General features: G+C 50.3%; 1 protein-coding gene and 1 long non-coding RNA gene across 3 annotated transcripts; both read right to left on the bottom strand.

The window, feature by feature from the left end:
• Positions 1 to 822: 822 nt before the first annotated feature.
• Positions 823 to 14,929, bottom strand: ZIC3 (Zic family member 3). Of its 2 annotated transcripts, XM_026009037.2 has the most exons (4): positions 14,863 to 14,929; positions 10,838 to 12,061; positions 9,580 to 9,743; positions 6,908 to 8,739 (listed from the first exon to the last, which is right to left on the bottom strand). In XM_026009037.2, the coding sequence occupies exons 1-4, from the start codon at positions 14,894 to 14,896 to the stop codon at positions 8,560 to 8,562; spliced, it is 1,602 nt and encodes a 533-aa protein (XP_025864822.2). In that variant the 5' UTR covers positions 14,897 to 14,929; the 3' UTR covers positions 6,908 to 8,559. The 2 variants fall into 2 exon arrangements, with proteins under 2 accessions (XP_025864823.1, XP_025864822.2); XM_026009038.2 differs by lacking the exons at positions 6,908 to 8,739; positions 14,863 to 14,929 and adding an exon at positions 823 to 1,422 and having other exon boundaries at positions 10,838 to 12,719.
• Positions 14,930 to 25,264: 10,335 nt separating this feature from the next.
• On the bottom strand, positions 25,265 to 27,297 carry LOC140596301 (uncharacterized). Its single transcript, XR_011998335.1, has 3 exons — positions 26,962 to 27,297; positions 26,489 to 26,664; positions 25,265 to 26,309 (listed from the first exon to the last, which is right to left on the bottom strand). It is a non-coding gene; the product is annotated as an uncharacterized lncRNA (long non-coding RNA).
• Positions 27,298 to 27,739: the final 442 nt, after the last annotated feature.

Raw genomic sequence — 27,739 nt, 5'->3', positions numbered from 1 at the left:
AAAATCAGAGGGAGATGAGCCATTTTCCCGCTACTTAAAAATTACAGTATCATCAGTCTACTTAGAAATTTTAATAAAACTGGATCTAAAGAACCAATAGAATATACTCTATCAGGCTGCAATTTTACAATACCTCATCATGGCATAATCACGTCAAATAAATAGAATGATGGCCACTCGCAGATTACATTAGATTACGGATGTTAAATTTCAAATGAGAAATCAAGTATCTGGAGTTCAAAGAATTTCTCTGAAGTGTCTTCATCTTCTCTAATGCTACAGTTAATTAACGACAACTTGTGTTTTAATAACACCTATATTCTATGATTCTGTAAGTGTCCTAATCAATGGTTGCCCAGTTGTCTACCCCAAGAACCACTTTGGGGCTCCTGAATAATAGACATGTAGATGTACTACAATGTCTGCTCTCCAGAGGCCCTCCTTTCTTCTTTGAGGCCATTTTTAGCTTTGGCTTTCTCTCTCTTTCTCACCAGAAGAGTGGCGTGCACATGCCCATGTTCCTCCAAACTCCTGCTTCCAGTTCTTCCTTCTAATCACTCCTATCAATCTGTGACTCTGAATTTTTCCCCTGAATTCCCCAGCACCTGGCCCTGAGTCTTCCTGGCAAGACACTGTGAGCTCAAAACAATTGGCTGAGGTTTGTTCAGTGGATTTGTTTGTTTTTCTGCAGGTTTATTGCTCAGTGAAAGCCCAGCTATATCAAGAAAAATGTGACTGGAATATAAATTGTCCCAATTCAACAGGTTAATCAACATTATTTAGGAGTTATAGCTGTCACCATAATAAAACAATAATCACAAAAATTTTTAATGGTTTTATTTAAGTCAAACAACAATTGTAGGGATCCTGGGTACTGCTTTTTGAACACAAACATACAAAATTAACAAAACAAGCATTTGTGTTTCTAGTCTTAAACACATGAGCTCTACATGTGGAATGCAGATATTTGAAAGAGATTTTCAACAAGGTCAACACAATGCATGAGATAATACATACTAGATTATGAATTAGGCCAGTCTTCACCTCCATCTTCCCACTTATAATCCTAAAGTGGCAAAATGTGAGGGGAGGGCATGGGGGGGGTGGGAGCTTTTTTGCTTTTTCATTTCACAAATGATTGCTCAACACAGACTGAAATACACCAAAAGAAGAAAATAGTCTTTTTATACCTAGGGAAGAAGCTACTACTCTTAAAATGATCACTTCAAGGTAACAGACATCCAAATTGATGTGGTTTTCTTTGAAACCTCATCAGTAAATCATTTCTTGCACAGTAGGCTCGGCATTAACCCTGCATTTAGGATAGGTAGTGTTATGGAGGGCTGGCTGCTGCATACCAACGTCAGTATCAAGTTCTTCGTCAGGAATTAGAGTCTGTCCCGGATACCAAGCAGGACAACACTGGCAAAAAAACAAAAAGTGAACTGCAGATAGGTCAAAACAGGCTATATTTACTCTTAGAAAAATGTCTTAAAATGTTACTGGGTATGTTCTTTTAAATGCTAGTTTATATAATAGAACACAATGGAATCTTTTCTGTTTTAACACCATACATTCAAACGGTCTTTACGTACGTTGTGTTTTAAGGCAACACATTAGACAGCATACACATCCCGTTAGAGATCCAACATAATAAACTTGCCATCTGGTGTCGGCTCTTTCTACAGTTACCGAAAGCTCCCATTTCTCTCCATTCATCAGTTGAGTCAACAGGTTGAACTGTCATCACCTTAAGAATATGCAAAATTGTTTGCTTTGTTGTGTGATTTGTGTGTGTGTGTGTGTGTGTGTGTGTGTGTGTGATTTTGAAAGAAGGATATTTTCTTTCGTTTTAAGAGATTTTTTTTTTTTTTTGGAGACCGGAGTTTCTTGAATCTTATTCAAAGAAGTTTTGCTCCTGTGTTATTATTAACCCAAGTACTCTGAACCACTGCTCCCTTTTAAAGCTTCCTGCAAATTTTTCAAGGTGTAAACTGCAATGGTTTATGATAAAAACCAAGCCTCAGTGGGAAAAGCAGTGCCCTCCGGAGTCCTCAAAACAAATAGGAGTTCTACCAATTTATCACTCATCCAGTTTTGCAGAAATTCCATTCACATAACCCCTATGCAAATCAACTGGTTTTACCATATCAAATGACCCAAACGACACCACAGGTATCCAGGGGAGACAGTTCACCAGTGCATCTTTAGCTTGATTTTAATGTCAATTTCAGAGACAATCCTGGCTCTGTAGTTCTTATAGAGACAAACAGCCTAACCGTTAGCTAAAGCTTTTTCAAGTTAATGAACTTTTCATTTTTCACACTTTCGGTACCAAAAGATTTAGCCAGGGAAAAGCTCAAAGCTCAGGGTTCAAACTACAGCATGGAAAAATAAAGTGTAGACCAAGCACCATCTACTTCCTTTGATCTCTCAAAGATGTCAATACTCCATTCCAGTGGAGGGGGGGGGGGGAGTGGTTGAGCCAGGGAAGGAAACTTCAACCAAAGGGGGAAAAAAAGATCTGTTTGGTGGCAATTTCAAAACAAGTTTCCAAACTGCAGAAGGGACTGCAGCCCCTTTGACTTGCAGGAATTACACATAAGAAAAGGACAGAAAAACTACAAGGCATGCTTATTATTTTAATTGCCAGGGGTTTCCAATGCAAAGCACGACAACTTAAATGCATATTCCAAATTCTTGCTCCAAAGCCGTCTTCTTTGTGCACTGAAAAGGAGGAAAGACAACCCCATCAATTGTTCTCTGCAGATAAAGGCACTGTTTTGCAGATTTCCCCCCAGATCTGGGCCAGCTTTGCTAATGACCTGCCCACCCACCTGGGACCCTTCCCAAGGTGGCCCCCCCAGGAATTGCCCCACACCTTCAGGTGCCCAAATGCTCGACAGTGGGCAGCCCCGAGAAGGCTGCCTTTTCGTTTGGCTGCGGGCCTCCACCAAGACTCAACCTGAAATTCTTGCCGCTCATTTTCTTATTGGAAGCAGGGGTCAACAGCTACACCTTTTTATCCTACTTTTTTTTTTTTTTTGGTTCTCACGAGAAACACATCTGAAGGTGAATCTACAACCTTTTTCCGCAGGAAAAACACGAGCTTGAGATCCCAGAGCTATCAGGGGTTCTTTCACCCGCCAGCATTTCGACAGTTAAGCAAAAGCTGAATGAACGTTTTCGGGACTGTGACCCATTTTCCCCTTCCCTTAGCGTAGGATCACCAGCTGTTGCAGCATACAAAAGCTGCGACAGTGCCATTTTTCAAAGGACCACGTTTAAATGAGATATGCAGAGAACGGGGCCCGAGCAACGTGTAAGGCTCGAACTCGCAATGGCACGTCTCGAGCGCGAGAAGCCAGGCCTTTGTACATGGAAATAGTACCTGCGTGTTCCCCTCTCGGGCCCTGCCATTGTCCTGCAGGTGAAAAGTGTCCGCTCATTGGCATTTTTAGGGGCTCGGACTTGCCGTGGACTCCCGACCCGGCACGAGAAGGCCCGCAGGAGAGGTTTTCAGTCGGGACAGGAGGGTGGGGCGGCCTCCAGCGGGCTTCAAGTCCAAGTCCCCTGGGAGCCCCAACCCCCAGAAGGCTCGCCAACTTCCCACGCCCAGAATGCCCTGGAAGAAGTTCTCCGCTTCCGTTTTTTTTTTTTTTTTTTCTCACAATTTCGCGTTCGGCCGCCACGACCTACATTCTCCCGCGAGGCGCTCGGAGCCGAGGAATAACGAGGGAGTTTAAAGCACACAACAGTTCGGCAGCCCGCAGTCAGCGCTTTGCTGCGCTCAGCGGGGGTTCGCATCCGGCCGCCATGTTCACCACTCGAGAGCCGCCCCAAAACCACCCCCCTTCCCCACACCCCTCTCCTCGCCTTCCCTCCCTCCCCTCCCCGCTCCGCCGAGGCCGCGGCGCAGCAAAGCCGCTTTCAACTCTCCCCACCACCCCCTGGCAGCGAGAGCGGCTCGACGGCTGCGGGGTGTGCGCCTGCGCGGCAGTGGGGGCGAAGGGGGGGGCGCGGCGGGCTTGAAAAGGCCGGAGCGACGGGGAGCGGGGGAGGGGTTGGGGCCCGGGCCGAGCCTACTCTTCCCTCGCAGCGGGTCCCCGCTCCGGCCCCGGCCCGGCTCTCGCACGTGCGCGCTAAAAACCCACTTCAAAGTCCGCTCCCGGTGCGGGGGCGGCCCCCTCCGGGCCGGCCTCCGGCCCCTAGCACCCCCACACGGGCCGCCAACCAGATCCCGGGCTTCACTCCCCTCCAGCCCCCAGGCCCCGCGTAAAGACCGGGAGGGCCGAGCCGGAGGACACCCGCTAAGGAGCCCCGGCAATTCGGGAGCGTCCTTCGGGCGTCCGAAAGCCTCCCGCCCTCCCTTGCTCCCGCTCCCCCCCTCCTCCCGCCCCCACCGCCAGGAGAAAATGAATGGAACACAAAGTTTGCGGCCAGCGCTACACTGTGGCCTTCGGAGCTCACCATTGTTTGGGCTCGTATTGACCCCAGGTCCGGATTAGGCAGCGGCTGATTCCTGCTTTACAGCCCCGCCGGCCTAATGAGGCCTGGAGGCGATGGGGCGCGAAGCGTCCGCGGAACCCGGGCGACCGCCGGCTTACGGCCGCCAAGGGCCCTGTAGGTGGAGGTCAAAGGGTCAGCGGGCCGAGACCGCGAGAGAACTGACCCTAGGAAACGAGGTCCCCTCCTCCCACCCGCCCCCTACCCCCTTGGCCCGAGCTTGGACCAGGACTTGCAAGAGCTTGCTGTGTGCACGGGAACCCTGGGCGCCCCGACGAGGGGCCCGAGGAGCGCCGAGCGGGAGCCCTGACTTCCGAAACGCCTGGCCCGGTCCCCGGGGCAAAACCTCGAGGGTCAGACCGCCAGAGAAAAGCAGCCTAGCTGCCAGGCAGAGAACTCGCCCTTCAGGGCCTGGGCACGCCGGTGGCTATTCTTCCACAAACTTAAGTGGCAAGGGGCCCTTCGACTTTTCTCCTGTTTGGGGGGAGGGCGGGCTTATAGGGGGAGGAGAAGGTGCCAGGGGGCGCAGAGGCCAGGGGACGGCGGGCGGCGAGGAGGGGGGAGGGGCGAGGAGGTCCTGAGCACTACTTTACTGGGAGGCTTTGTGACCGGAGGCGGTCCCTGCTCGCTCTCCAACCTTCGCAGTAGCTGAGACCGACTGCCCAGCTTAGCCTGGACCCTGATCTTTAACCTTCCAAACTGGATGAAGGCCAGACTTCTGTCTGCTGGGAAATAGACACCTCCCCTTTCCCCACCCAACAGGGGAAATCTTAAACTAAGCCACCCATTTTGGAAAAGATAATGCACTTTTAACAAAGGTCTTACCAGGTGCAAGAAGGAAAATAACAGGTAGATCACTAAGAGCCCAGTTGACATTCATGGTTTCCAGCTGATCCGTCTTTAGGGTTGCAAGGTTTTTTGTTTGGGGTGGGAGTGGGGGACTTATTCTTTAAGGTATTTACTGAAAATTCAAGAATATAAACGTGGACTTCCAGAATCAGATGATAGGAAGAAATCTGTTAAAAGTTTTGTACTCAAATAAACTTCTTTGCCAATAAATGACAGGGCAGAGGACATAGACTATTTGAGAAACGTGATCCTACACCATAATGAGAGGAAATCATGTAGAGGGGCAAAGTTTTACTTTATCTTAATATTGCTTATTCTCATTGTTAATTGCCATCTTGCCCTCTCAGGACACAATGCTTTACTGTAAAATTTTATGGTACAATAATACCAAGCCCGCTAAGGAAGAATCAAACTCTTTATGTCTCCTAAAGAGAAATTTAATATATTTACTGGCGGGGAGGAGAAGCAAGTTTCTGAGAGAATCTTGCACAACCAACCCACCAGTCAACTCCCATTTAAGACAAGGTTAAGTTGGGGGTGGAGAGGAAATTCATGGAGAAAACAGTAAACTGTATAAGTTCCAATGCACATTTCAGAAGAAAAGCACTATTTAGACTTCAGTTGGAAGACATTTAGCACCAATATTATGAATATACACTTTCTGAAAACCTGCTGAACACTTAAACCGGTCTCTGGCTTGAAGTGAAGGAAAAATACTGAATAGGAATTTGGTCCAGCACCCTCAATGTCAAGGTCAAGATTGAAATGTCTGGGGGTAGCAGTGGTGTACTGACCAGGTTACCTGCTCTTCACTTGTCAAGTCATCCCAATCTCTCTGTTCATGGCATTCAGGCCCTTGCCTTGTCTATTGGTGGAGGAAAAGTATATATATATATATAAAAAAAACCGTTCTCCACAAACAAAAAAATTGCAACCGAAGCAATTTGCGATTAGAAGCTGTCAGTAATTGTTCACAAAGATCAGTAGATGACTTAAAATAGACTGCTTCACCTGTATCCAGGAAATCAAAGTTTCTTTTAATTATCAGGAGTTCTCTGAGCATTTCAATTTAAGGTTGATTTATTTGAACATGAAAAAAAATGGGCACTAAATACAAAAATGTTATAAATAAGATGTGCCAAGACTTTATTTCTTCAAAAGAACAATAAACAAAATTCTCCAATTTAAAATGATTATGTATAATACCAAATTGACTGCCACCAAAAAACCTAGAGCACTGCCCCTTCAAAAGAAGGAGGTACTTAAGCCTATTCATTACACTTCTAAATTCTTTACAATTCCTTATCTCCACCATTCTATTTGCTGATTTGCAAGCTGGTTATTCATGCAGAGATTGGGCCCTCAATATTAAACAGTACCCTAAATTAGTTTAAAAAAAAGGTCTCTCAATACTCTACCCAGTCCAACCCCCCAAAATAGTAATCAGGTTTTTTTTTTCATATAACAACTGTAAAAGAACTGTTTGTCCAAATGAGTTGCTTCGCTGAAGATTAAATGGATTGTTAATATTTTATCACAAAGCAAACAACCATTTTTCATTGTTATTGATTTTAATGGAAACAATGCTCTTAACATCTGTGCCTACAAACCATGAACTTTAAAAATACATATTTTGCAAATGTTTTTCTTTCCATAATATCATTTCAGAACCGCTGCAGTTATTACACCGCTATAAAAATGTTATGAATAACTGTGATAATTATGAATTGAACTATATACAGCAAAACAAATCAGCCTTTGCCTTCCAAAATTGTAAATGGACTATGGTTCTTTTAAGAAGCACTTTAACCATAAGCACGGCTCGACTGGCCTTACTCATCACCACTGTTTCAGACATACGCTTACTTTTGAAAATATATAGATAGCTAGATAGATTTGATAGGCAGATTAGATAAGTCATAGATACAAACATATATATGTATATGGGTGATCTCTCGATAGAATACACAGACATGCATCCTGCTGCAATGTTCATTTTTATGTAAGGTAATAGAAAAAACTAAAGGACATAAGACTCATTAGATTACCTTATGTTTATATATGTAGGGCAGGGATGATTAAATCCAGCTTCTCAGTCTTTGAAATACAAGATTGAGATGTCATGGCCACTAACTGAACTGATCAGTAATATTTGATTTGCATGCCGAAAATCCAGGACAAACATTTAAACTCGCAGTTAAACAACCATCTGAGCTACAGATAAAGAAAGGAAGGTCTCCCCAGATGGAAACTGACACTGTAAGGAGTCTACACTGCAATAGAAAAATAATTTAACAATTAAAAAAGGGATCTGAGTGAGTTATAAATACCAACAAACAAGATTTCATTTGCTTACGTCTCCTCTTTGTAGAAGGAGGCTGTTACAAAACAAGAGAAAGGAGTCAGTGGTTCAAAAACTGTAAATTGTGTTCTTCTTTCAAAACAATAAAATTTAATGCTAAAGCAGTTATAATCAAAAGCTGTACAGCATTTGTTAGAAAACATTTTTTCCATAAATATTGTTCAGTTCCCGGCACTTGTAGCAATAATTAAATTACAAACGATAAATATGGCATCAATGGATATGTATTTACAAAAAAAAAGTTATTACAAAAGGCAACTGTATACTAAACGTCACAATTTGTGTAGAGTAACATCACATCCTCAGCCTGAAAAAATACTGAACAACAGTTTCGACCCCATTAGACAAAAATACATTCACAAGTGTAATGCTTTGAGGCAAAGTTCAAGACATAACAGGACTTTGGCACGGTTTAAGACTGTGAGAGTTTAAACAATCACCACTAAAGGCGAAGAATTTCCATCAGTTTAACATCACCACCACCAACAAGCCTTCTATAACTTCCTCTCAAGAAACAGGACAAGTGTTAAAATGAGCTGAAGGAGTTTAGGAATGGGGTGTGCAGAGAGCAAGAGAAAAGGGAGGAAAAAGCAGTGAAAAGATTTTTTTGAAAATCCTTCAAATGCCAAAACATATTTTCTAATCCTGAGAAAAGGGCATGGCTACTTTTGGATCTTGCCCCAAAACCTTCCTGGACAATTGCAATTACCATGATGTAACCCTATATATAGCCTCTTGCCTTAAAAAAAAAAACTCCATTTCCATCTGATTGGTCTCAGTTTCCTTTTAAAAATGCATTTGGTCCATTCTATAGTTAACAGGGTTTGTGTTTGTGTTTGTCCTCAGACGTACCATTCGTTAAAATTGGGAGGAAGTCCAGGGTTGTGGCTGGTGCTAGTTTGAACTGCAGAAGGGGTTTTAGTGGTATCTTTACTGTTTGCAGAAGCTATAGCGGGTGGAGTGGAAGATTCATAGCCTGAACTGGCAGCAGGGGAGGAATCTGACCCTTGAGATTCATGAACCTAAAATTAACATGTATATATTATAATGAATATAATTCCAACTGGCATTGTGCAAGCAAAAACAAGAGCAGAATTCAAGCACTGTAAGAGCAAGACCGCCCAGTGACCCACTTAAACGAGAAATGCTGCTGATTTGGGGGTTTTTTGTTTTTAATTTCCATATTACCGATGTCTAGAAAACCCGGAGATGGTCGCCAACGAAAACAGTTTCAGCTCTAAGACTGGCATTAGGGAAAAGGAATACACAGCACTCTGTCTTATTCGTGCCCTTTTTCCGCGGATGGAGTGGGATAAGCACTTAGTCTTGGGGGGGGGGTGCTATAAAATAACTCCCTCGCCCGCCCAGGTTTCACCAAGACCGATTTGGTTTGGGAAAGCAGGTACGGAGAGAGGTGGCAAAGGCGCCCTCCCTCTGCGAGGTCTCAGACAAATGCGTGGGAAATCAGACCACGCTCCTCGGCCCTATTGTTTGATCGGCAGCCGAAGAGTTAATGAACCACCCACCCCTGGGTTCGGCGCCGGCACTCTTGGGTTCCCACCGCGGGCTGTGCCGGAAAGAGGCGACCACCGCAACCTGAAGCCCAGGCGAGCTCGGTTAGAGCTTCCCAGTAAACAACCAATTGTTCCCTCTGCTCCCTCCTCCTCCCCACTGTGCTCTCCCCCACGGTGCTCTCCCCCACCCCCCTTCGGGTCCCCAAAATGGGTTCAAGGTGTCACCGCTGGAGCAAATCGGGTTTAACGTGGAGGATACAGGGTTGGCAGCGCGGGCGCTTCCGTTCCGCGGCCCGCTGTCGGGCCGAGTGTTTATAAACCGCCGACCGCTAATAAAGAGGTAATTACCTTCATGTGCTTGCGCAGGGAGCTCGGGTGCGTGTAGGACTTGTCGCACACTTTGCAGATATAGGGCTTGTCCGAGGTGTGCACATGCATGTGCTTCTTGCGGTCGCTGCTGTTGGCAAAGCGTCTGTCGCAACCTTCGAATTCACATTTGAAAGGTTTCTCACCTGCAAGAGGCAAAGACACAACGGGGGAAAAATAAGGTCAGGGCCCGGAGCTTCCTAGGGCCCAGCAGCAGGAGACGGAGCGGCCGGCGGTCTGGCCAGAGAGGGAGCGCCGACTGGGGGCGGCTGTGGCATCTTGTTTCCCTGGAGAAAGATGGAGAGCGCTGGTGGAGCCCGCTGGGCTGGGAAGTGGTGGTCGGGGCGGGGGTGGGGCAGGGCCGGCCCAGAACCTGCGCAGCCCTTTGTTCTCGCGCAGGATGGGGAAGCATCAGGCTCCTCCAAACTTTCCCCTAACTTGTGCTTCCATCCCACCCGGCCCGGGGCTCCCAACGCGTGGCCACGCTCGGCCGCTACCTCGGCGACGTAACCCAGCCCGGGCGGGACAATGGCCCGGGGACGGGGCGATCCCGTTCCGTTCCTTCCTTTGTACCTTTTAATTCGCCTCTTTCAAATGCAGCGGTTTTGCTAAACCCAGTATCAAAAAGCATGGGTCGTCGTACTTAACGTTCGAAAAGAGAAACAGTTTTACAAGATGTTCTGAACAAGCCACGAAACGGAGGTGCCTTTTCTACTTTAGCTTTCCTCCCCAAGGACTGAATGGAACCTGGAACTCCAAATAAAAATAGTTTGACAAAAGTATCAGTCATTTAATTAGGAGATGTGCCAATCAAGGGTAAAAAAGAGCGGAAGTAACCGAAAGTTAGTTTTCATTAGCATTTGTATGGTCGCCTTCCCCGAATGTGTGCCGAGAGCTAAGTCGCTTGTAAGCAATCCGCTCTCGTCACATTCGGAGTCCCTTCCTAGTAACCCAGAAAGAGAGACAAAAAGAGGCGGCGCCAGTTTGTTCCTGGGCGCGAGAAGGTTCCAATTAGTTCCTGAGACCTCGGAGCCTTCGGCCCGGGAAGTTAGAACTGGGCGAAAGCGCCGCGGGGCGGGGAGGACGAGAGGTGGAGGGACTGTGACAGCGCTTCTTTCCCGAACGGCCCCGGCGGGGCGCCGCCCCTCTCTTTGGTCGCCACCCCTCTCCCGCGCGCTGCAAGTCGGCTCCGTGGCGCGGTGCCGCGGTGAATCCCGCGCCCGCCTGCCTTCCCCCTTACCTGTGTGGGTCCTCTTGTGGATCTTGAGGTTCTCGGAGCGGGCAAAGATCTTTCCGCAGCCCGGGAAGGGGCAGGGGAAGGGTTTCTCGCCCGTGTGCACTCGAATGTGGTTGACCAGTTTGTACTTCGCCTTGAAGGACTTGCCCTCGCGAGGGCATTCCTCCCAGTAGCAGACGTGGTTGTTCTGCTCCGGGCCCCCCACATGCTCCATGGTGACATGTGTCACCAGCTCGTGCATGGTGCTGAAGGTCCGGTCGCAGCTCTTCTTGGGCCGGCTCAGCTGAGCCTCGTCGATCCACTTGCACGACAGCTCCTGTTTGATGGGCTGACGCATATAACGGAAGAAGGCGCCGGGCCCGTGGTGCGCCGCCACGTTCACGCCCATGTTCATGTTCATGGGGCTGTAGTTAGGGAACTGCGCGCCGGCCGTGTAGGGGTCCGTGCGCGGGCTGGCCACGGGGCGGTACGGGTCGGCGCGGCCGAACAGCTCCCCGCGCAGCCCCAGGTGGACCTGGTTGTTGTCCACGTGCCCTGTGGGCGACGGGTGCCCGGCGCCCTGCTCATGCAGCCCAGGGAAGAGCAGGTAGCCAGGGGGCTCGGGAATGCCAGCCGGAGCGTGCAGGCTGCTCGCCGAGCCGGCGAAGAGCCCGTGTTGCCCGCCACCCGAGGCCGCCTCGCCGAGCCCGGAGCCGCGCTGGCGGAACAGAAAGTCGCGCGTGGAGTTGAAGGCGGCGGAGGCGGCACCGCCGTAGCTGGGCACCTGGCCGGCGTGGTGATGGTGGTGATGGTGGTGGTGATGATGGCCCAGGGCGTTGGCGTAACCCGAGCCCTGCGGCGTGAACGCAGAGCTCTGGCCCGAAGACAGATCGTGAGCCGCGGCGGGGCTCAGCTTGAAGGCAGCAGCGGCGGCGGCGGCGGCAGCGTGGGGCGAGTCCCCGAAGGGATTCAGCCCCATGCCCGCCGGCTCGCGGTTGGGCATCTCGTGGTGGCGCGGCGCGCCGAAGCTGCCCACTCCCAGCCCGGGGAACTGCGGGCCTCCGTCCAGGAGCATCGTCATGGGTGGGGCGTTCTCGGCACAGGCGATACCGCTGAACTGAGCGAGGGTGCGGGCGAAGGAGATCTCCGAAGTGCCGTAGTCGGCGAGGGGTGGCGGCCGTTGGACACTGCCGGGAGACCCCCAAGGCGGTGCCAGGGGCTGCAACTTTCCGTCGCTCTGAGAGTCTCCTGCAGAGGGATAGGAGGGAGGAGGGGAAGTAGAGGAGCAGGAGGGGGGGAGGAGGGGGGAAGAAGGAGCGGGGAGAAGGGAGGAGAAAAGACTCTGGGACTAGATCTGGTTTAACAAACTAACAGGCGCGCACAAAGAAAAATAAGCAAAATAATAAGTGGAGGGCGGAGTTGGCCAATCCGGTCCCGGGCACCTCTCCTCTCCCCGAGAGTGCAGCACCGCGGGGCCAGGAGGCTCCCTCGGCACCGGCCTTCCGACTGGGCTGCGCTGCGTGGCAGAGCCGGCTCGTGGCCGGCGGGCAGGCAGCGGGCTGGAGGCAGGCTCGGTCCTCGCCGCTCGCCGCGCGAGTCCCAGCCTCTTCGCCTCCAGAGTAATGTCCTTGGACTGATAAAGTCAATCACTCACTCCTCTCACATAAACCGAGCGGGAGGCCGCGCCGCGCGCGCCAATGGGGAACCGGCAGGCCCGTGGTCACCTGACCCCCGGCCCTGCAGCCCATTGGCCACCGCCACGCTGATTGGCAGCGCGGAGCGGGGAACATGGCAGCTGCAGCCGAGCGACCGCCGCTGATTGGGTCGTGGCCGGGCGCCTGGCAGGTGAGGCGGCGGCGGCGGCGGCGGCCAGGCGCCCGCGAGTGGACTCCGCGGAGCTTGTGCTGCTGTGGGGAACTGGAGACGGGCTCGAGTCAGCGGCCGGCGGGGCGGAGCCGGGCCTCTCCCCCTGGCTTCCCTTCGGCCCGAAGCGGGCGAGCGCCCCTCACGCGCTTTACCCGCTTGGGCCAAATGCACTATTTGCCCCGCAGGGATCGTTCCCACCGTCGGCGCGGCGCCGGACGTCCAGTCCCGCTTGGGCCCCCGCCGACCACCACCCTGAGAAAGCGCCCTCTCGGCGGCCGCGGGGCGCCGATCGTGGGGCGAGCACAGCAGCTCCAGGTTCACGGCCCATTAGCTGCGTCCTCCGCACACGCCGCAGCGGGCCCTGATGGCTCCCAGAACACGGACCCGGGCCGGCCGGCTCGCCGTCCGGGCCCCAAGCTGCTGCTGGCCGTCTGAGGCCCAAACCAGGGGGAAAGATGGCAATTAGAGCCGATCTCCCTTGCTTCCGTCGGAGCCAAGCGTTGACTCTTTAGTTTGTGACTGGTGGCTGTCCTCGCCACTGCCCCTGCCTCCCCCCGTATATGACACACCAGCCACAATTCAACAAACATACAGCACAGTAAACGCCAGCATGTAGCTAGGAACACGCACGCAGCACAGTTTACACTCACAGAGCTAAACACAGCAGTAAGCACACAACACAGCAACGCGACAAAGTACACACGAAACAGTAAAAACATAGGCACATAACAAACCGAACAGCTAACGGAGTCAATACACCCACATAACACAGCAAACACAGAAATACAAATACTAAACACGCACAGAATATACTTACCATGCGCAAACAAAACACGCACATGACACATTAAACACACTGTATAGCAAATTAACTAGACGCACACAGGATCAGCCTGGTTTCCAACCCAAAGGGGAATCTGCTTCGAATTCTCAGCATTTTCAAATGCAAAACTGGGGGCAGGGGCGGGAATGGGGACTGTGAGGTGGAATTTCTTAGCCTCGGAACTGCCGAGGCTTTGCTCTCCTCTCTACTCCTACCCAGAGAAGCACACAGTGACCTCAGGGAATTCTTACCCCTTGAGGATTTACTTTGGAGAGTTGTGTGTTGAATCACACCCACCCCCCACCCCCACCCCCACCCCGCCTGGTGCTAGGTCTTTCTGGACTTAATGGCCAGGTTCAGACAGGACTATAAATCCACTCATTTTTTTTGTCCGGCGGGGCATTTGCAAAGAATGCAGGAGAGTGGGAGTGGAAAGAAGAGGCCCACAGAAAGATGGCAGTGATTGTCACATCCCGAACGGGGCGAGCCCCCAAAGTCGGCGCCTTGAGTCAGCCTCACAGCCTGGCCTCCATCTCTCTGTAGGAAACAACATCTGATCAAGTTCAGAGGCGCTTGGAGAGACAGCCTCAAGCAGCGCTTTCTTACTGCAGCCTTTCACTTCCTGCCCCCCAATCTGCCTGGCCTGGAAAAGGCTTCACCTTCTTTCTTAGCCATTTTGCTGGGGGTGAGGGGGGCCTGCCGGTAGCACACTAACCGTAGTCACCCCCTCCTATCCAACTGGCCCCAATTCTCCCTCTCCATCCACAGCTCTCTCCCCAGGTCGGAGGGTGAGTTCATTACTGACTTACATGATTGCATCTACTGAAATTAGCCTTTCCAAGAAGGTTTCAGGGCCGCTCAGCAGAAGGTTTCTTTGCAGGGGGGGGAGGGGGCTCCAAGAAGAACAAATATGCCTAAATCATGCAAATGAATTCCCTGGAGTCAGGGTTACAAAAAGCGAGGATTGCTTTTCTTTCTTTCCCCGTTTCTTTTCACTTTGCCCTTTATATCCTTCCCTCTACCTCTCTTCACCTCCCACCGACCCCCACGGACCCCGGGCGCGGAGTCGCCTAGAAAAAGTTTGGATTTCCTCCCGTCGCCAGTGCGGAGGACAGCGGTGCTCCAGGCTTGGGGGAGGAGGGGCGCGGGTGGGGGGGGGGTGCTGTCAGGCCCTAGCATGGCCAGCGCTGGCGCGAGGGTTTGCCGGGAGCCCAGCCAGGTACCCCCGAGAACCTGGGGCCTTGCTCGTCTGGGAGGCAGGACGGGCAGCCGGGAGAAGGGGCCGAGGGAGCCCAGGCGGCCCCTTCTGGAGGAGGGGTCCTGAGCGCAGGGCAGCGGGATGTTACGGCTGCTGACCTACCGGGTGCCCAGTGTCCGTTTTGATATGGCCACATTCCGATAATTAATTGCCTCCAGCACGTGCTCTGTAGCCCCTGTAACAAAAAGGCATAATTCAATTAGATCATCAACCGAGAAGTGGGAAGGGGGGGGGATGCTTGTTAAGCGGCCGACCTGAGGCGGTGGAGCCCTTCCTGGGACAGCCCAGCCCAGCCCGACTGGGCGACTCTGAGGGGGTGTCCGTGCTCTGGGAGGCGCAAGGTCCCCAGATGGCCCCGAGGAGACGAAGCCAGGGGCTTTGTGAACAGCAGGACAGAGGCAGACCTTTTCGAATTCTATTTTGGTAGGTTGGTGTAGCTGTTTCCTTTTTGGGAGGGTGAATCCCTGACCCTCAAAACAGAGAGGAGGCGAAATCTCTCCAGATACAGCAAGTTGGCCACATATGAAAACAAAGCCCCCTCCTCCAAAGCAAACCACTCCTGTTAGGCAGTAATAGTAATAATAATAAAGTGAAGTTTTCCTGATTACCTGCAGTCCTCACCCCGCAACTTGCTTTTCAGAGGATACCCTGGGAAGAACTTTGGGGCTCAGAGTGTTGCGCTTTGGGGAGCTGTTTCTGAAAACAGAGTGGTGGCGGAAAAAGAAAAGCAAAGAAAAGTTTTTCTTGCACCCAGGCTGGAGAGAGAAGGCAGGAGTTCTCGTTCCCTCGTTTTTCAGGTGAAGAAAGGAATCACTGGGCTGGGCAAGGCAGGGCAACTCGAACCCAGGGATTGTGGTTCTTATTTTACGCTATAACCGGGGCTCCTTCGGCAGCCTTGGCTTACTGGGGTTTACATGTGTATTAGGCAGCGTCAATTAACCAATAAATCTCTTTTATGCGACCTCCAGTTGTATGTGGTCTGGTCTAAATATCCCCATGTCTGTATGGATAAGAAATATAATGAGATCCGTTCCCTCACACTGAGTTCAAACAGTAAATAGGAAAAAGATTTATTCTCATGCCCAAATCTGGAGCAATAAATAAAATCAGTGAAACTGGTTTTTCCCAAACAAGCAAAGCTGAGCCTGAATTTTCAGATCCATCTTAAAAAGAAGCAGGAGGGAAAGAAACACAACGTCCAGACGGGCAGGAGGGACGAACTGGTTTCTCCATACAACCCAGACCCCGCTCCGCATCACTTTTCTCCTCACTCCAGCCTCCAATAAAAACAAAACATGTACAGCACATTGTGCTATCGGGCAGGATTTCTTTCTAAACACTTTTTCTGTGGCGGACATGAAATTATCCTACGTCGGAGACCTAGCAATTTTCTTTAAGTCCAAGGGAAACACTGCGGTCTTTTCTTCTGTTTTGTATTTAGAAAAGACTTGCAATCTAACACTCGCAACATTTTAAAGACCCTTTAAACCCAGCAAGCGGATTTCCGTTCTGCCAATGCTTCCTGATTTATTTCAATAAATGAATCTTTGAATCCAGGAAGGGAATTATTCCAAGACGCTGAATTTGGTGCCCCTGCCTCTTCCTACTGGAGCACAGAGTGTTTCTCGTTGAAACATGTCCTTGAAACACCATTATTCGCATTTTTTTTCTTTCTGGTAAACGACACTTTCTTTACATAAATCCCCACCCTCTCTTCAGAGTCCTAGATCTCTCTAAAAGAAAAACTGCACGTCACGATAAAAAATGAAAGGCGAGAAAGCTGGGAAAGGAATGCGTTTTTAACTCCTCTTTATTTTTATGCTAAGATAAAGCTCTTAATTGGCTTCAGGGGCCGAGCTCAACTATCGATCTCTGGAACCCCGGGACGGGCGGACACTGGCCAACCGCTCATTTGGGTTCCAGATTTGATTGGCCACATTAGAGTTTTCACCACACTCCCATCATTGGACAAATATTTTATAAGCCCTAAATGCCCTGAAAATACAATAGCGAATGAGCAAATAGATATTGTTAATCAACCCTTTTTAAGATTCTGTTTTGCTTTGTCCTCTAGTGTTAGACACATCGCTGACCAATGTAATGAAATGCAAACCAGACCCGGAGTGAGACATTTTCATTGTCAATAAAGGCTGTGCAGAATATATACACACACACATATATATATGTATACAATAGTATATATATGTATTATATATTTGAACTTCAGAGACGCAGGCTAAAGTAAACTAAATAGGATTGAACTTGGAAAAGGAAGGCTGGGAACTGAACTAGAGCTAGAGCTATCAAGATCCAGTTTGGGATGATGATGAGAGCCCCAGGAATACAGGAACTGGAGTGAAGCGGTGGTCAGTGGACAGTGCTCCCAGTCACCAGGAGTCTGGGAGCAAGGCTCATAGTGAGCCCAGGCTGTGGCCCACCATGTCCTGCTGCCAGCATCTTTACTGCTCCAGGAGTGCCTAGATGTTAGCCTCCAGGCTCTGAGGCACACTGGCAGTGCCTCTGAGTGCCAGAAGGACAAGTCACATTGGAAGAGCACTTCCCCTTGCCTTCAGGATCAGAACCCCTTGTAGGTTGGGAGTGCCTAGGCAAAGGGAGAGGGAGACCCAGGCAGAGGCAGAGAGCCAATGATGCATTTGATTTGTGTTCACAGGTCCCTCCCCAGAGACCCGAAGAGATAGGCCTGAAGGAGAATGGACTTGGGGTGTGAAACTTGCCTGTGTTTCTGGAGCACACATCTATCCAGGACCCCAAGTTCCTTCTAGCTGCCAAATGCTCCATTAGTTCTGAAATGTAAATGATCTCAGCTCCAAAATAAAGTGGCTAGACTATCCTGAGGTCTTTGCTTCATTTCTCTGCTTTGAGACAGGATCCAGCACCCAAAGTGACAGGAGGGGTACCTTTGGGCCACATTATGGTTTCTGGCAGTAAATCTCAGCCTTGGTGCTTAGGTCTGGGCCCTCCATGATCATCTGTAGCCATTCTCCATTCCCCTAGTCCAGAACCTTTCCAACATTCCCTCTTCCTCCTTGCCTCCTCTCTGAAGGCAGAGGCTGCAGTACCCAAGCTGAGAGAGAGCATTCCCAACACACACACACACACACACACACACACACACACACACACACAGGCTGTCCCTAGCCCATTCAACTCCCAAGGAACTTCATATTGTTCAGGAAAGGCATTTTGTAAAATCAAATTGCCTGAGGTTTCACATTGGGTTTAGAGTCACTCCTGTAGTCCTTTCCTGGTGAAGGGATAAGAGGAAAAGGCTCTGATATTAAAAACAAAGCACGCCCCCCCTTCTTTCCCTTTTCTCCCCCCCACCTCCAAACAAGACAGAGTAGGGGAAAATTAGACTAATTTCTAGCTTGAATGTGATCTGGCAACTTGCAAGCCAAATGGAGCCCACCTCATGCCCTGCATTGCATTTGTATGGTCCCTGGAGCGCGTGTGTATGTGCTTTAATTCTTAAAGGATTTCCAAGTAGAAAAAGGAGAAGGAGAAGAAAGAGGTGACAGAGATTATGCTTCAGAGACTGAATGTGGCCCGCAAAGCCTAAAATATTTTCTGTCTGACCCTTTGCAGAAAAAGCTGGCTGATCTTGGACTAGTTGGGCTGCAGCCTATACCGAAGCTAGGTATTAGGTATTCTTTTTTTTTAAGATTTCATTTTTAAGTAACCCCCACACACCTAACAGGGGCCTCAAACTCACAACCCCAGAGAGCAGGAGTCACAGGCCCCACCAGCTGAGCCTGCCAGGCACCCCAGGCTAGGTATTCTTAACGGGGGTGGGGGGGTGGGGGGGTGGGGGTGGCTTCATCCACCATCACTCTCTGCAGATTTTTCAAGCTTCATTTTACATGACATGATTTTTTTTTTTCAGCCTCACACCTCATTGATTTCCGGGGATAACTCTGGCTTTGGAGAAAGGCGAAAAGTAAAGAGTCAAGGGAGAACCAGCACAGCCCTCCAGAGCTAGGGGGGACTAGAAGAGAGGGGAGAGGAAAAAGAGTTGTGAATATCTCAATCAGTGACCAGGTGACCTCTGACCCCAAGGGTTGTTTGATTGTCTTTCTCCTTTGGCTTGGGATACATACTTTATTGACCCTTTCTGTGTGACTGAGCCCTAAGGGGCAACCGTAGCCCCTAAACTAAGCAAAGTATGTGAGTCCAGGCTGAGGCCAATGAGCAGCCTGCCTTCAGGAAGCCCGAGGGAAGTGACTGCAATTCCCCAAGCCTGAAGGGCTTTGAGAAACAGAGAGGTCCCCTCTCTGCCAATTCAACTGTCCCTCCTCAGGAAGGGCCTGGAATCCCCTTCACTCGTCCTCTCCCCAAAACACCCACTCTCTTTCTCCCACAGAAAAATGCCATCAACCAGTACACTTAAGCAAGGATTTTTAAGTTCCCTCTCTGAATCACCCTCCTTTAAAATGTTTTTTTTTTGGGGGGGGGGTTGTTTTGTTTTTGTTTTTGTTTCTGCTTTTAGAGAAAGAGTGCATGTGGGTGCATGCGAGCAGGGGGATGGGCAGAGGGAGAGAGAGGGAGAGAATTCCAAGCAGGCTCTGAGCTGGTTGTGGGGCTTGATCTCATAACCCTGAGATCATGACCTGAGCCGAAATCAAGAGTTGGATGCTCAACCAACTGAGCCACCCAGGCGCCCCTGAAAGCCCCTCCTTTAAACTATCAAGGTAAGCTAATATAAAGGTTCCAATGTGCTCCCAACAGCCCATCTGTCCAGCTACTTCCTTAGTTTGTCCTCTTATTTTCTTAAAATAAGCTCTATGCCCAATGTGGGACTTGAACTTACAACCCCGAAATCACAAGTTACATGCTCTGAGTTGCATGCTCCATAGAATGAGCCAGCCAGGCACTCCCTAAGCTTATCCTCTTATCCTCTTGTCCTCTCCCTCCTGAACTCTGGCCAGATGGATGTTATCAAGTGTTAGCCTTTATTTTTTATTTATTTATTTTTTTAAGTGTTAGCCTTTAAAGGTTACATTTCCTCCTTGCTCTCAATCTTGTGCCCTCAGACTCAAATTTGAAGGATTACACTTCACCTTTTGAACCTGATGCAAGCTGGCAAACAGACCCAACAGTTCCTCCAGACACAAGTAGCCACTCCCTTCAAGTGGGGTTACCAGATTTAGCACATAAATCTGGGACACTCAGGTAAACTTGAGTTTCAAATAAACAACAATTTTTTAAAAAGACTTATCTATGTATTTGAAAGAGAGAGAGAGCATATGTGTGGGTCTGGGGGTGGGGAGCAGAAGGAGAGGGAGAGAAAATCCTCATGCCGACTCAGTGCTGAGTGCAGAGCTTGACCCTAGGACACTGAGATCATGACCAGAGCCAAAATCAAGAGTTGGATACAACCGACTGAGCCACCCATACATCCCAATGAATTTTTTTTTTTTTTTAGTGTAAGTATGTCCCAAATATTGTATGGGAGGTATGCATACTAAAAGATTATTTGATATGTTTATTTGAAATTTGAATTTAACTGGACACTCCGATCTTATCTGACAGCCCTACAGTTCAGGAGTCTGGCCTAGATGAGCCTAGGTGGGCTAAATTATCTCCTACTGGAAATGTGGCCTTATGAGGTGTCATGTGCCCTTGGTCGTGGAGAAAGAGGCATTTCCTGCACCTTGGGTTTTGCAGGTGCCATTTGTGGAAAATCCCCTTGGAAATCAGGTGACTCCAGTAAGACCAAGAAAGGAAGGCAAGGCCAAGAAAGGCTCTGGGTGACATTTCTGTCTCAGCTCACTGTGGGTGCTGAGTGCCATTTCACTTCAAGAGGGTCATCCAGGAGCCATCTTAGTGAGACTGTGGTGGATGACATAAAATTTAAAGCAAACCTTCTCCTGGCCCTGCCTTGAGAAACTCTGGGCTCTTGGAAAGTTGGGAGGGAGCAAGAGAACTCAGGAATTAGCACCATTCCAGGCAGCCCCATCCCCCACTGCCATCCCCTCAGGCTCCTGTCTTTCCGCCCCAGAGCAGGCTCTTAACCCCTTGAGGGAAGCCCCAAGCATTTCCCTCCATCACCCTGGAGGGAGCTTCCCTCACAGAACCCCTGCATTTTCTCCCACTGTGACAGTGCACTTTCCTCAGGAGGACCCTGGCGCTTCCTTCACAGCACTTCCCTCACAGTGCCTGCTCTGTGTGCTCCCCTCTGCACCAGCTTCTGCAAGGCCCAGCACACAGCACTGTTGAAGACCTGTGGGCTGAGGACCACCAAACCCCATGCATGGCCAGCCGCGAAGTACAGTGAATTGACCTATGGCCACCCCAGCAGACCTGCCCTAAGGGGCCTTGCCTAATTTTCTCAGCCTATGTGTGCCTGAGAGCCCCTTCCCTTCCCATGGGGTCTGGGTTCCACTCCAGCCTGGCCCCCAAAGACTTCTGTGCCTTCTCTCTCGCCTTTTCTCTCAATGTAACAGTCCTTCAAGTATTGAAAAGCCTGATTTGAACAAGAACACCCTGGGGGTGGGGGCCCTGAGGGCGGTCCCTCTGCCTAGCCTTGTCCTCCACAGTACACAGCAGTCAATGCTAGCTATGCAGAAGCACCTCTTGCAGCTGTCTAGGGCTAAAGGTCAAGTTTTCCTCGGGACCAACAACCTTGTGAAGCACATTTTATCAGCAGACATCCCTTTTGCTCCTCTCCCACTTCCCCACCTTCCCCAAATTCTTCCACACATTTCTGGAAAAAAGTCCTCCTCATCTACCTACCTATTAAATGAAGTGTGTGTGGGGGGGGGGGGGGGCGGAAACAGGGCCCAGAAAACCTTTTTGGCTCTTCCCTCAGTGCTAGTTCCAAGGGCCAAAACTATCTTCTGTTCAGTGGCCTCAAGGACATTCCAGAAGACCCCTCTACCCTCACCCCCTAAATATCCCTTTCTCGCTTTACCGAAAGCTTACTCATTTTCTCTCTCAACTTTCTCTCCTTCTTCATGGACTGGTTTCCTGAAGCCAAGGGACCTGCCACTGCCTTCTGAAGCAAACTAGCCCACTTGGTGGTTTATATATAGCCCTTAACCACTAAGAGGTGTCCATTCTTCTCATCCTCTTCAGTTGCTAGTATACCCCCTAGTAATGGAGGACAACCCACTTTCCTGATGCACACCCTTCAAAGCTCTAAGTCTGTCGTGATCTGCTATTTTTGTGGTTCTGGATTGGAGAGTTAAATTCCAGTATCTAGTATTCTTTTTCAACACTCACGCCTCCTCAGATTTGGGGGTGGGAGGAGTTGCTTGCCTTCTGCTCCAGAAGCACTGGAATCCCCAGCCCCTACAGAGGATTCTAGTCAGGTTCCATGACTAGAGCAGGTCAAGCTCTGGAGCCTCTTTGCTCCCACCCTGCAATTACATTCCTGGCCCTGGCATCACTACCCAGGTCTAAGATAACACTACTTTGGTGAGCTTTGAGAGTAAACTCAAGATCTCCCCTCCAGACTGCTATCCCCATCTGTTCCCTTGGCCCAACAGATGTTCCCCTTAAAGGAAAACCTCACCTTTTTTTTCAACTCCAGCCTTGCCCTCTACTTTCTAGGAATGAACCCTTGCCATGCCCTGGTCTGCAGTGGTCAAGAAATGGTTTGCTCCTAAGACTGGTCCTATTGGTTTTTGTGGTGTGTTTTTTGTTGTTGTTTTTGTTTTCTTTAGACTGTTTTTTTTTAACAATAAATTTATTTTTTATTGGTGTTCAATTTGCCAACATACAGAATAACACCCAGTGCCCCCTCAGTGCCCGTCACCCATTCACCCCCACTCCCCGCCCTCCTCCCCTTCCACCACCCCAGTTCATTTCCCAGAGTTGAGTCTTCATGTTCTGTCTCCCTTTCTGATATTTCCCATTTCTTCTAAAGAAGATGTGGTTTATGTATACAATGGAATATTACTCTTTAGACTGTTTTTAAAAAGATTTTAATTATTTGAGAGAGAGAGGAGGAGCAGGAGGAGGGGCAGAGGGAGAAGCAGGCTCCCCACTGAGCAGGGAGCCAGACCCTGAGCTCCATCCCAGCACCCTGAGATCATGACCTGAACCAAAGGCAGATGCTTAACCAACTGAGCCACCCAAGCACCCCAGATGTAACTTACAAAAGAGTTTATCTTTTTGTGAGGAAAAAAGAAATTAGCTTGAGTGCATTATTTTTCTAGTTCCTGGAGTGGCTTCTTCCATTATCTTTTCCTTTTGTCCTCTTCTGCAATTTTTGCCTTCAGGATCAAGGGTTCCATTTAATATGACTTATATTCTGGCGTCTTTAAAACAATTTAAAAATTTTACTTGGTAACAGTTTGAGGCTTTTATTACTCGTAATTTCTCAATTCCACAACCCCCCACAGTACACACACACACACACAGACACACGTAGCTCTGGGATAGTACTTTATAGCTCAGTTCCATTCACAAGCTGTATTTCTCCAGTTACATTGTCATTCCACAGTATGGTAGACTCAAATCATTATTTGGGGTATAAGGCCAAAAAAGTTGGGCAGCAAAGTGCTCTAGAAGCTGGTTTGGCCCTACTTTGTCATCATATATGTCACCTTATCTTTGCTGATTGTTTTTCTTTTTAAAGATTTTATTTATTTATTCATGAGAGACAGGGAGAGAGAGAGAGGCAGAGACACAGGCAGAGGGAGAAGCAGGCTCCATGCAGGGAGCCCAATGGATCCCGATTCCGGGACTCCAGGATCACACCCTGAGTTGAAGGCATGCGCCCAACCGCTGAGCCACCCAGGCGTCCCATGCTGATTGTTTTTATAATGTAGGTCCCCAACAAATAATTTAACAAAAGAAAAAGAGCCTTAAGAGGATAGTACAATGAAGAAAGCATATTGGTCACATCCTTTGTAATACTGAACTTTCTTATGCATAGAAACCACATATTAAAGGAATAATTTTGATTATTATCAAATGATCTTTGCGGTTATTTTAAAAGTTCCATCCAAACCTATCATATGCTGCTTGCATGTGCTGTTACATGGAGAGAGTGTACACCATTTAAAAAGGAATCCTTGATTTTGAAGACCACAAATTTCAGACAAATCCCAATTTTTCAACTCTAATTCTTAAAAATATTTGCTGGGAGAAACAGTGGGTCTTCCCCTTTCCCCAAAAGAGGCAACACTGCAGACCTCTTTGCATAAACAGGCTACAGAGGTATCCCACAGCTGCCCCCTGATTTCTGGCTCCTGTCCTTGGGTAGAAAGATGTCAGAAGGAAATTTTCCTTGGAGAAAAAGGTAGAAAGGAGACATTCCAGCCATATGGTGGCTGGTCTCATCCCCATCCCGGCTCCCAGACAGAAACCATTGAATTCCCCTTTCAGTTTCAGTAGAAGGAACACATTTGGAAGGGGGGAAGAGGTGTTATGCCGGGTCCACCAATTTACTGGGTTAGGTTCTGGGGTTTGTCTCCGGGGCAAATCTGTGTCTCTTATCTCTCTTCCCTCCTGGGACTCCACAGGTTTCTATTTTGAATTTTCTGATCTCACCAGCGGAGTGAACAAACAATGCCCTATGAGATTAAGGCCTCATACAACATGCCTACCACCCCTACCCAGCAGCCCCGAGCTGCGCGGATGGATGTGCTACACTGGCTGCCAGGGAGTCAGGCTCCCGGGCTGGGCTGGGGCTGAGGCCTGGCCGGTGGTGGCGTGTGTGCGAGGGAGAGGGTAGTTATTGGCGGAGTGGAAGGCTGCAGAGCTTCCCCCAAAGTAAGTGTGGACTGTGTGTGTGTGTGTGTGTGTGTTTAAGAATAGACCTTGCTTAGGCTCACAGCACATCTTACCATTAGCTTCTGCCTCGCCTTTCTGGAGGCGCCACTTATGACAGCGCCTGGGGCGCCCGCCTTTTCAGAGAGCAGATGCTGAAGTCTCCCCTTCCTGCTGCTCAGGAATCAGAGAGGATCCGCTACTTTGGGACCCAGGGAAGGCGAAGTAGCCGGAAGCCCGAAAGCCCGGGAGTGAGCAGAGCCCCTCGAGCCCCTCGGTTGCCTGTCGCTCCCCCCGCCCCACCCGCCTGGGGACTGGAGAGAGGGCCGGGGAGGAGGGACGTTGGCTGCAGGCGAGGGTGCAGTGGGGGGAGGCCGAAGGGGAGGAGACTGGAGGTTGGCGGGGAGCCCAAGCTCCTAGGAGGGCCTCCGTTCCCTTAGGTTCCCCAGAGGGGAAACCTCCTCCCCTTCCTCTCCTTCTTCTCCTCCTTCCCCTCTGCTTCCGTGGAGCGCTCGGGTCCCGCGGCTTCCCGGAGCCCCAAAGCCTCAGCTTGCTGTTTGCGCCCCAAAGGGCACAGGGGCCCGCGAGCTCGGCTCTGGGGCTGGCCAGCCCTTCCGTTTTTTCCTAAAGGGAACGAAGGGGCACAGCGCCTCGCCTCCCTTCCTGCCCGCCGCCGCCGCTCGAGAGGGGCTGTTTAATTAAAGGGGAACCCGCAATGTATACGTCAGATAAAAGCAATGCGCAGAATAAACTAATTAAAACATTGTGTTTGCAACACATTTTATTTCTCTCTCTCCCTTTTTTGATCTTCTCTGTGTTTTAAAGAAATGTCATCGCACCATAAAGCGAGCCGTGAAACGCTATTTCCTTATAGTGTGCGGCGCTTTTCAAAGGCTAGTGTGATATATTTTAGAAAAGGGATCCCGCTGTGAAAGCTTGCGTGTCTTCCCTTTACCAAACTAAGCTCTTGTCAATCATGCCGAGCCCGGTCCAATCACCGAGATTCTTTTTGGAAAGCAGCTCATCCCGCTGTGCTTTTATACCGCGCTCCGCAGCCTGTTTTGATGCATTTTTACCGGCACGTCCAGGGAAATGAATGATGAGGCCGCGGACAGTGCAGGCCTGGCTCCCCGAGCACCCGCCCGGCCCTGACCAGGCGCCGGCGCATTGTGCGCGGCCCAGGCTTTCTCACGTGGCGGTCACTTCGCGGGGGTATCCCGACGTCAACTCCGGGCAATGCTGGGGACCCAGCTTATCCTGGCCGCGCGTTCGCTTCGCAGCCCACGGCCTGGATCGGCGAGGCTCGGTAGTCGCCCTCCTGGCCCATCTGCCCTGGGAAAGCAAGACCCAGCGCAGCCTGCCGGCGCGCCTCAACCACGGGGAGTCGTGGGCCCCCTCGGGGTGCGCCTTCTCCCCAGAGCAAGTGGGACGTAGGAGGGTGGGGGGACTTGTCAGGGCCGGTCGCGCTCCCCCTCCGTATAAGAGATCTCTCTGTTTCCCCTTGCCCAGGCTCTGGCTAGCCCTCTGGCTCCTAGCAAGCAGCAGGTTTCTCCTCTCTGATCTCCTCATCTTGTCCTCATTGTAGCCGGAGGCTCGGGAGGACTTCCCCAGCCTTCGAAGAAAGGCCCTTCCTGCCGGCAGGGGCCACGAAACCACGTAGGCCCTGGCAGCGATCGCAGAACCCCAGCCCAGCTGGAGACGCCCACCAGTAGCATCTAACTGATGGCCCTGGCCTGTCCCAGCCGCAATTACTCAGTTCCGCTGTTTACTGGCCTAATGCATCACGGAGTGGCGGGGCAGATGCGGTGGCCCTGAAAGGCCAAATACAAATGAGTACTCCACTTGGAGAACCTACGGGAGAAATGATCCATGCGCATGCCTTCCCTGGATGCAAGGCAAGGTTGGCAGGAACCGCCCAGCTCCAGAGTCCCACAGACCCCCCCTGTGCCCCCCTCCCTTTAGTTAGCCTCACTCAGGGTTGGGGGCATACCCGCCAGGGCGAGGAGGAAGCTTTTGATCTTCACGGAGGCGTCCCAGCTCCAGGAGGGTAGAAGAAGGAGGAGGAGGCTTTGTGGTCCTCCTTTCCGGCAGCACAGGAATCGTTGCCTGCTTTTGTTTCCAGTTCCACTTCGAACTTGAACTAGGAGAGTGCGGTTTGGCTAAGGTCTCAAGGGATGAATAAGTGAAAGCTGTGTGAGATTTATGCGTTTGTAGAATGGACCAAACTCTGCATTTTGAAATAGTGATCCAGCCGTCCACTCTGCCCCATCTCTTATTTCTCTGTCTCTGTCTCTCACTCTCTTGCACACTGGTATATACTCCCCTAGACCCTGATAACACCCATCCTCCGTGCATATATTCGATTTCCAAGCGACTACTACACCACTGCCTCCTCCAGAACTCACTGGCCCCTCTTTTCCTCACCTGCCAGTTTCTTTCTCTAGCATTCCCCAAAAGACTTACCATTTGTTGACAAGGGCCTGGGTCCATCCAGGAACCGAGGTCAAAGGAAAGGGAATGTTCAGCTCCCCCAAATTTTTGCTGCCCCCCAGGCTCTTTCTTGTTTGAAGGGAAATCGCTGCCCTCCCTTCCCAAGGATCTCTTCAGTGACAGATAGATCCTCAGGCTGACTCTAAAACAAGGGAAGAAGAACCCTTGAACCCCCTTACAGGCACATCTCCAGCTCCAGGCCCATGCACTGGTGGTTGGGACTCAGATCCACTGGAATTTTGGCTTAGTCTTGCCTGGTGTTTCATGGCTCCCAGGGGCTCCCTTCTTTTCCTTAAGGTCCAGCCTGGTGGAAAGCAGGCTTTGTCAGTTGGAAGCTTCTTTAGAGTTCCCTCCCCCGACTCCTATACCTAGGGGCGTCCCCGCCCCCTCCACCCTAGTAATGAGGAAAGCTGCGGCAGCCTGGTGCACCTGGGGAGGCCTGAGGGAGCCCACCTGGGAGCCTGTTTAGGGGTGGTGCTTCCCTCCCGAGCTTTGTAATACAAAGGGTGGGGTTTGGCCGCAGCCTTTGGAGACGGTTGCAAGCATGAAAAGTGGCCCCCTAGCAAGTGCCGGGGGCCACAGGAGCCTATCCATCATGGGATGCAAGAGAGAAGGATTTCACTTGCCTGGGTTTAGTAAGTTGACAGGGACTGGGATTTTTCTGTGACTTCCAGACCACACCGGTGTCTGTCTCTGAGCTGCAGGTCACACGGAAATTTCTGAAACGCTGAGTGTCATGGGGAGGGAGGTG

Source organism: Vulpes vulpes, chromosome X (genome assembly GCF_048418805.1).
Source record: "Vulpes vulpes isolate BD-2025 chromosome X, VulVul3, whole genome shotgun sequence".
NCBI lineage: Eukaryota > Metazoa > Chordata > Mammalia > Carnivora > Canidae > Vulpes > Vulpes vulpes.
The sequence above is the reverse complement of the archived record's forward strand: the minus strand, read 5'-3'. Positions and strand labels throughout refer to the sequence as shown.

Coding starts and splice junctions, on each gene's coding strand:
- ZIC3 (XM_026009037.2), bottom strand. CDS start 14,896: ATGTGGCCATATCAAAACGGACACTGGGCACCCG. Junction 12,062..14,862: donor AAACGGACACTGGGCACCCG/GTAGGTCAGCAG, acceptor ATCCCTCTGCAG/GAGACTCTCAGAGCGACGGA. Junction 8,740..9,579: donor CCCTGCGCAAGCACATGAAG/GTAATTACCTCT, acceptor TGTTAATTTTAG/GTTCATGAATCTCAAGGGTC.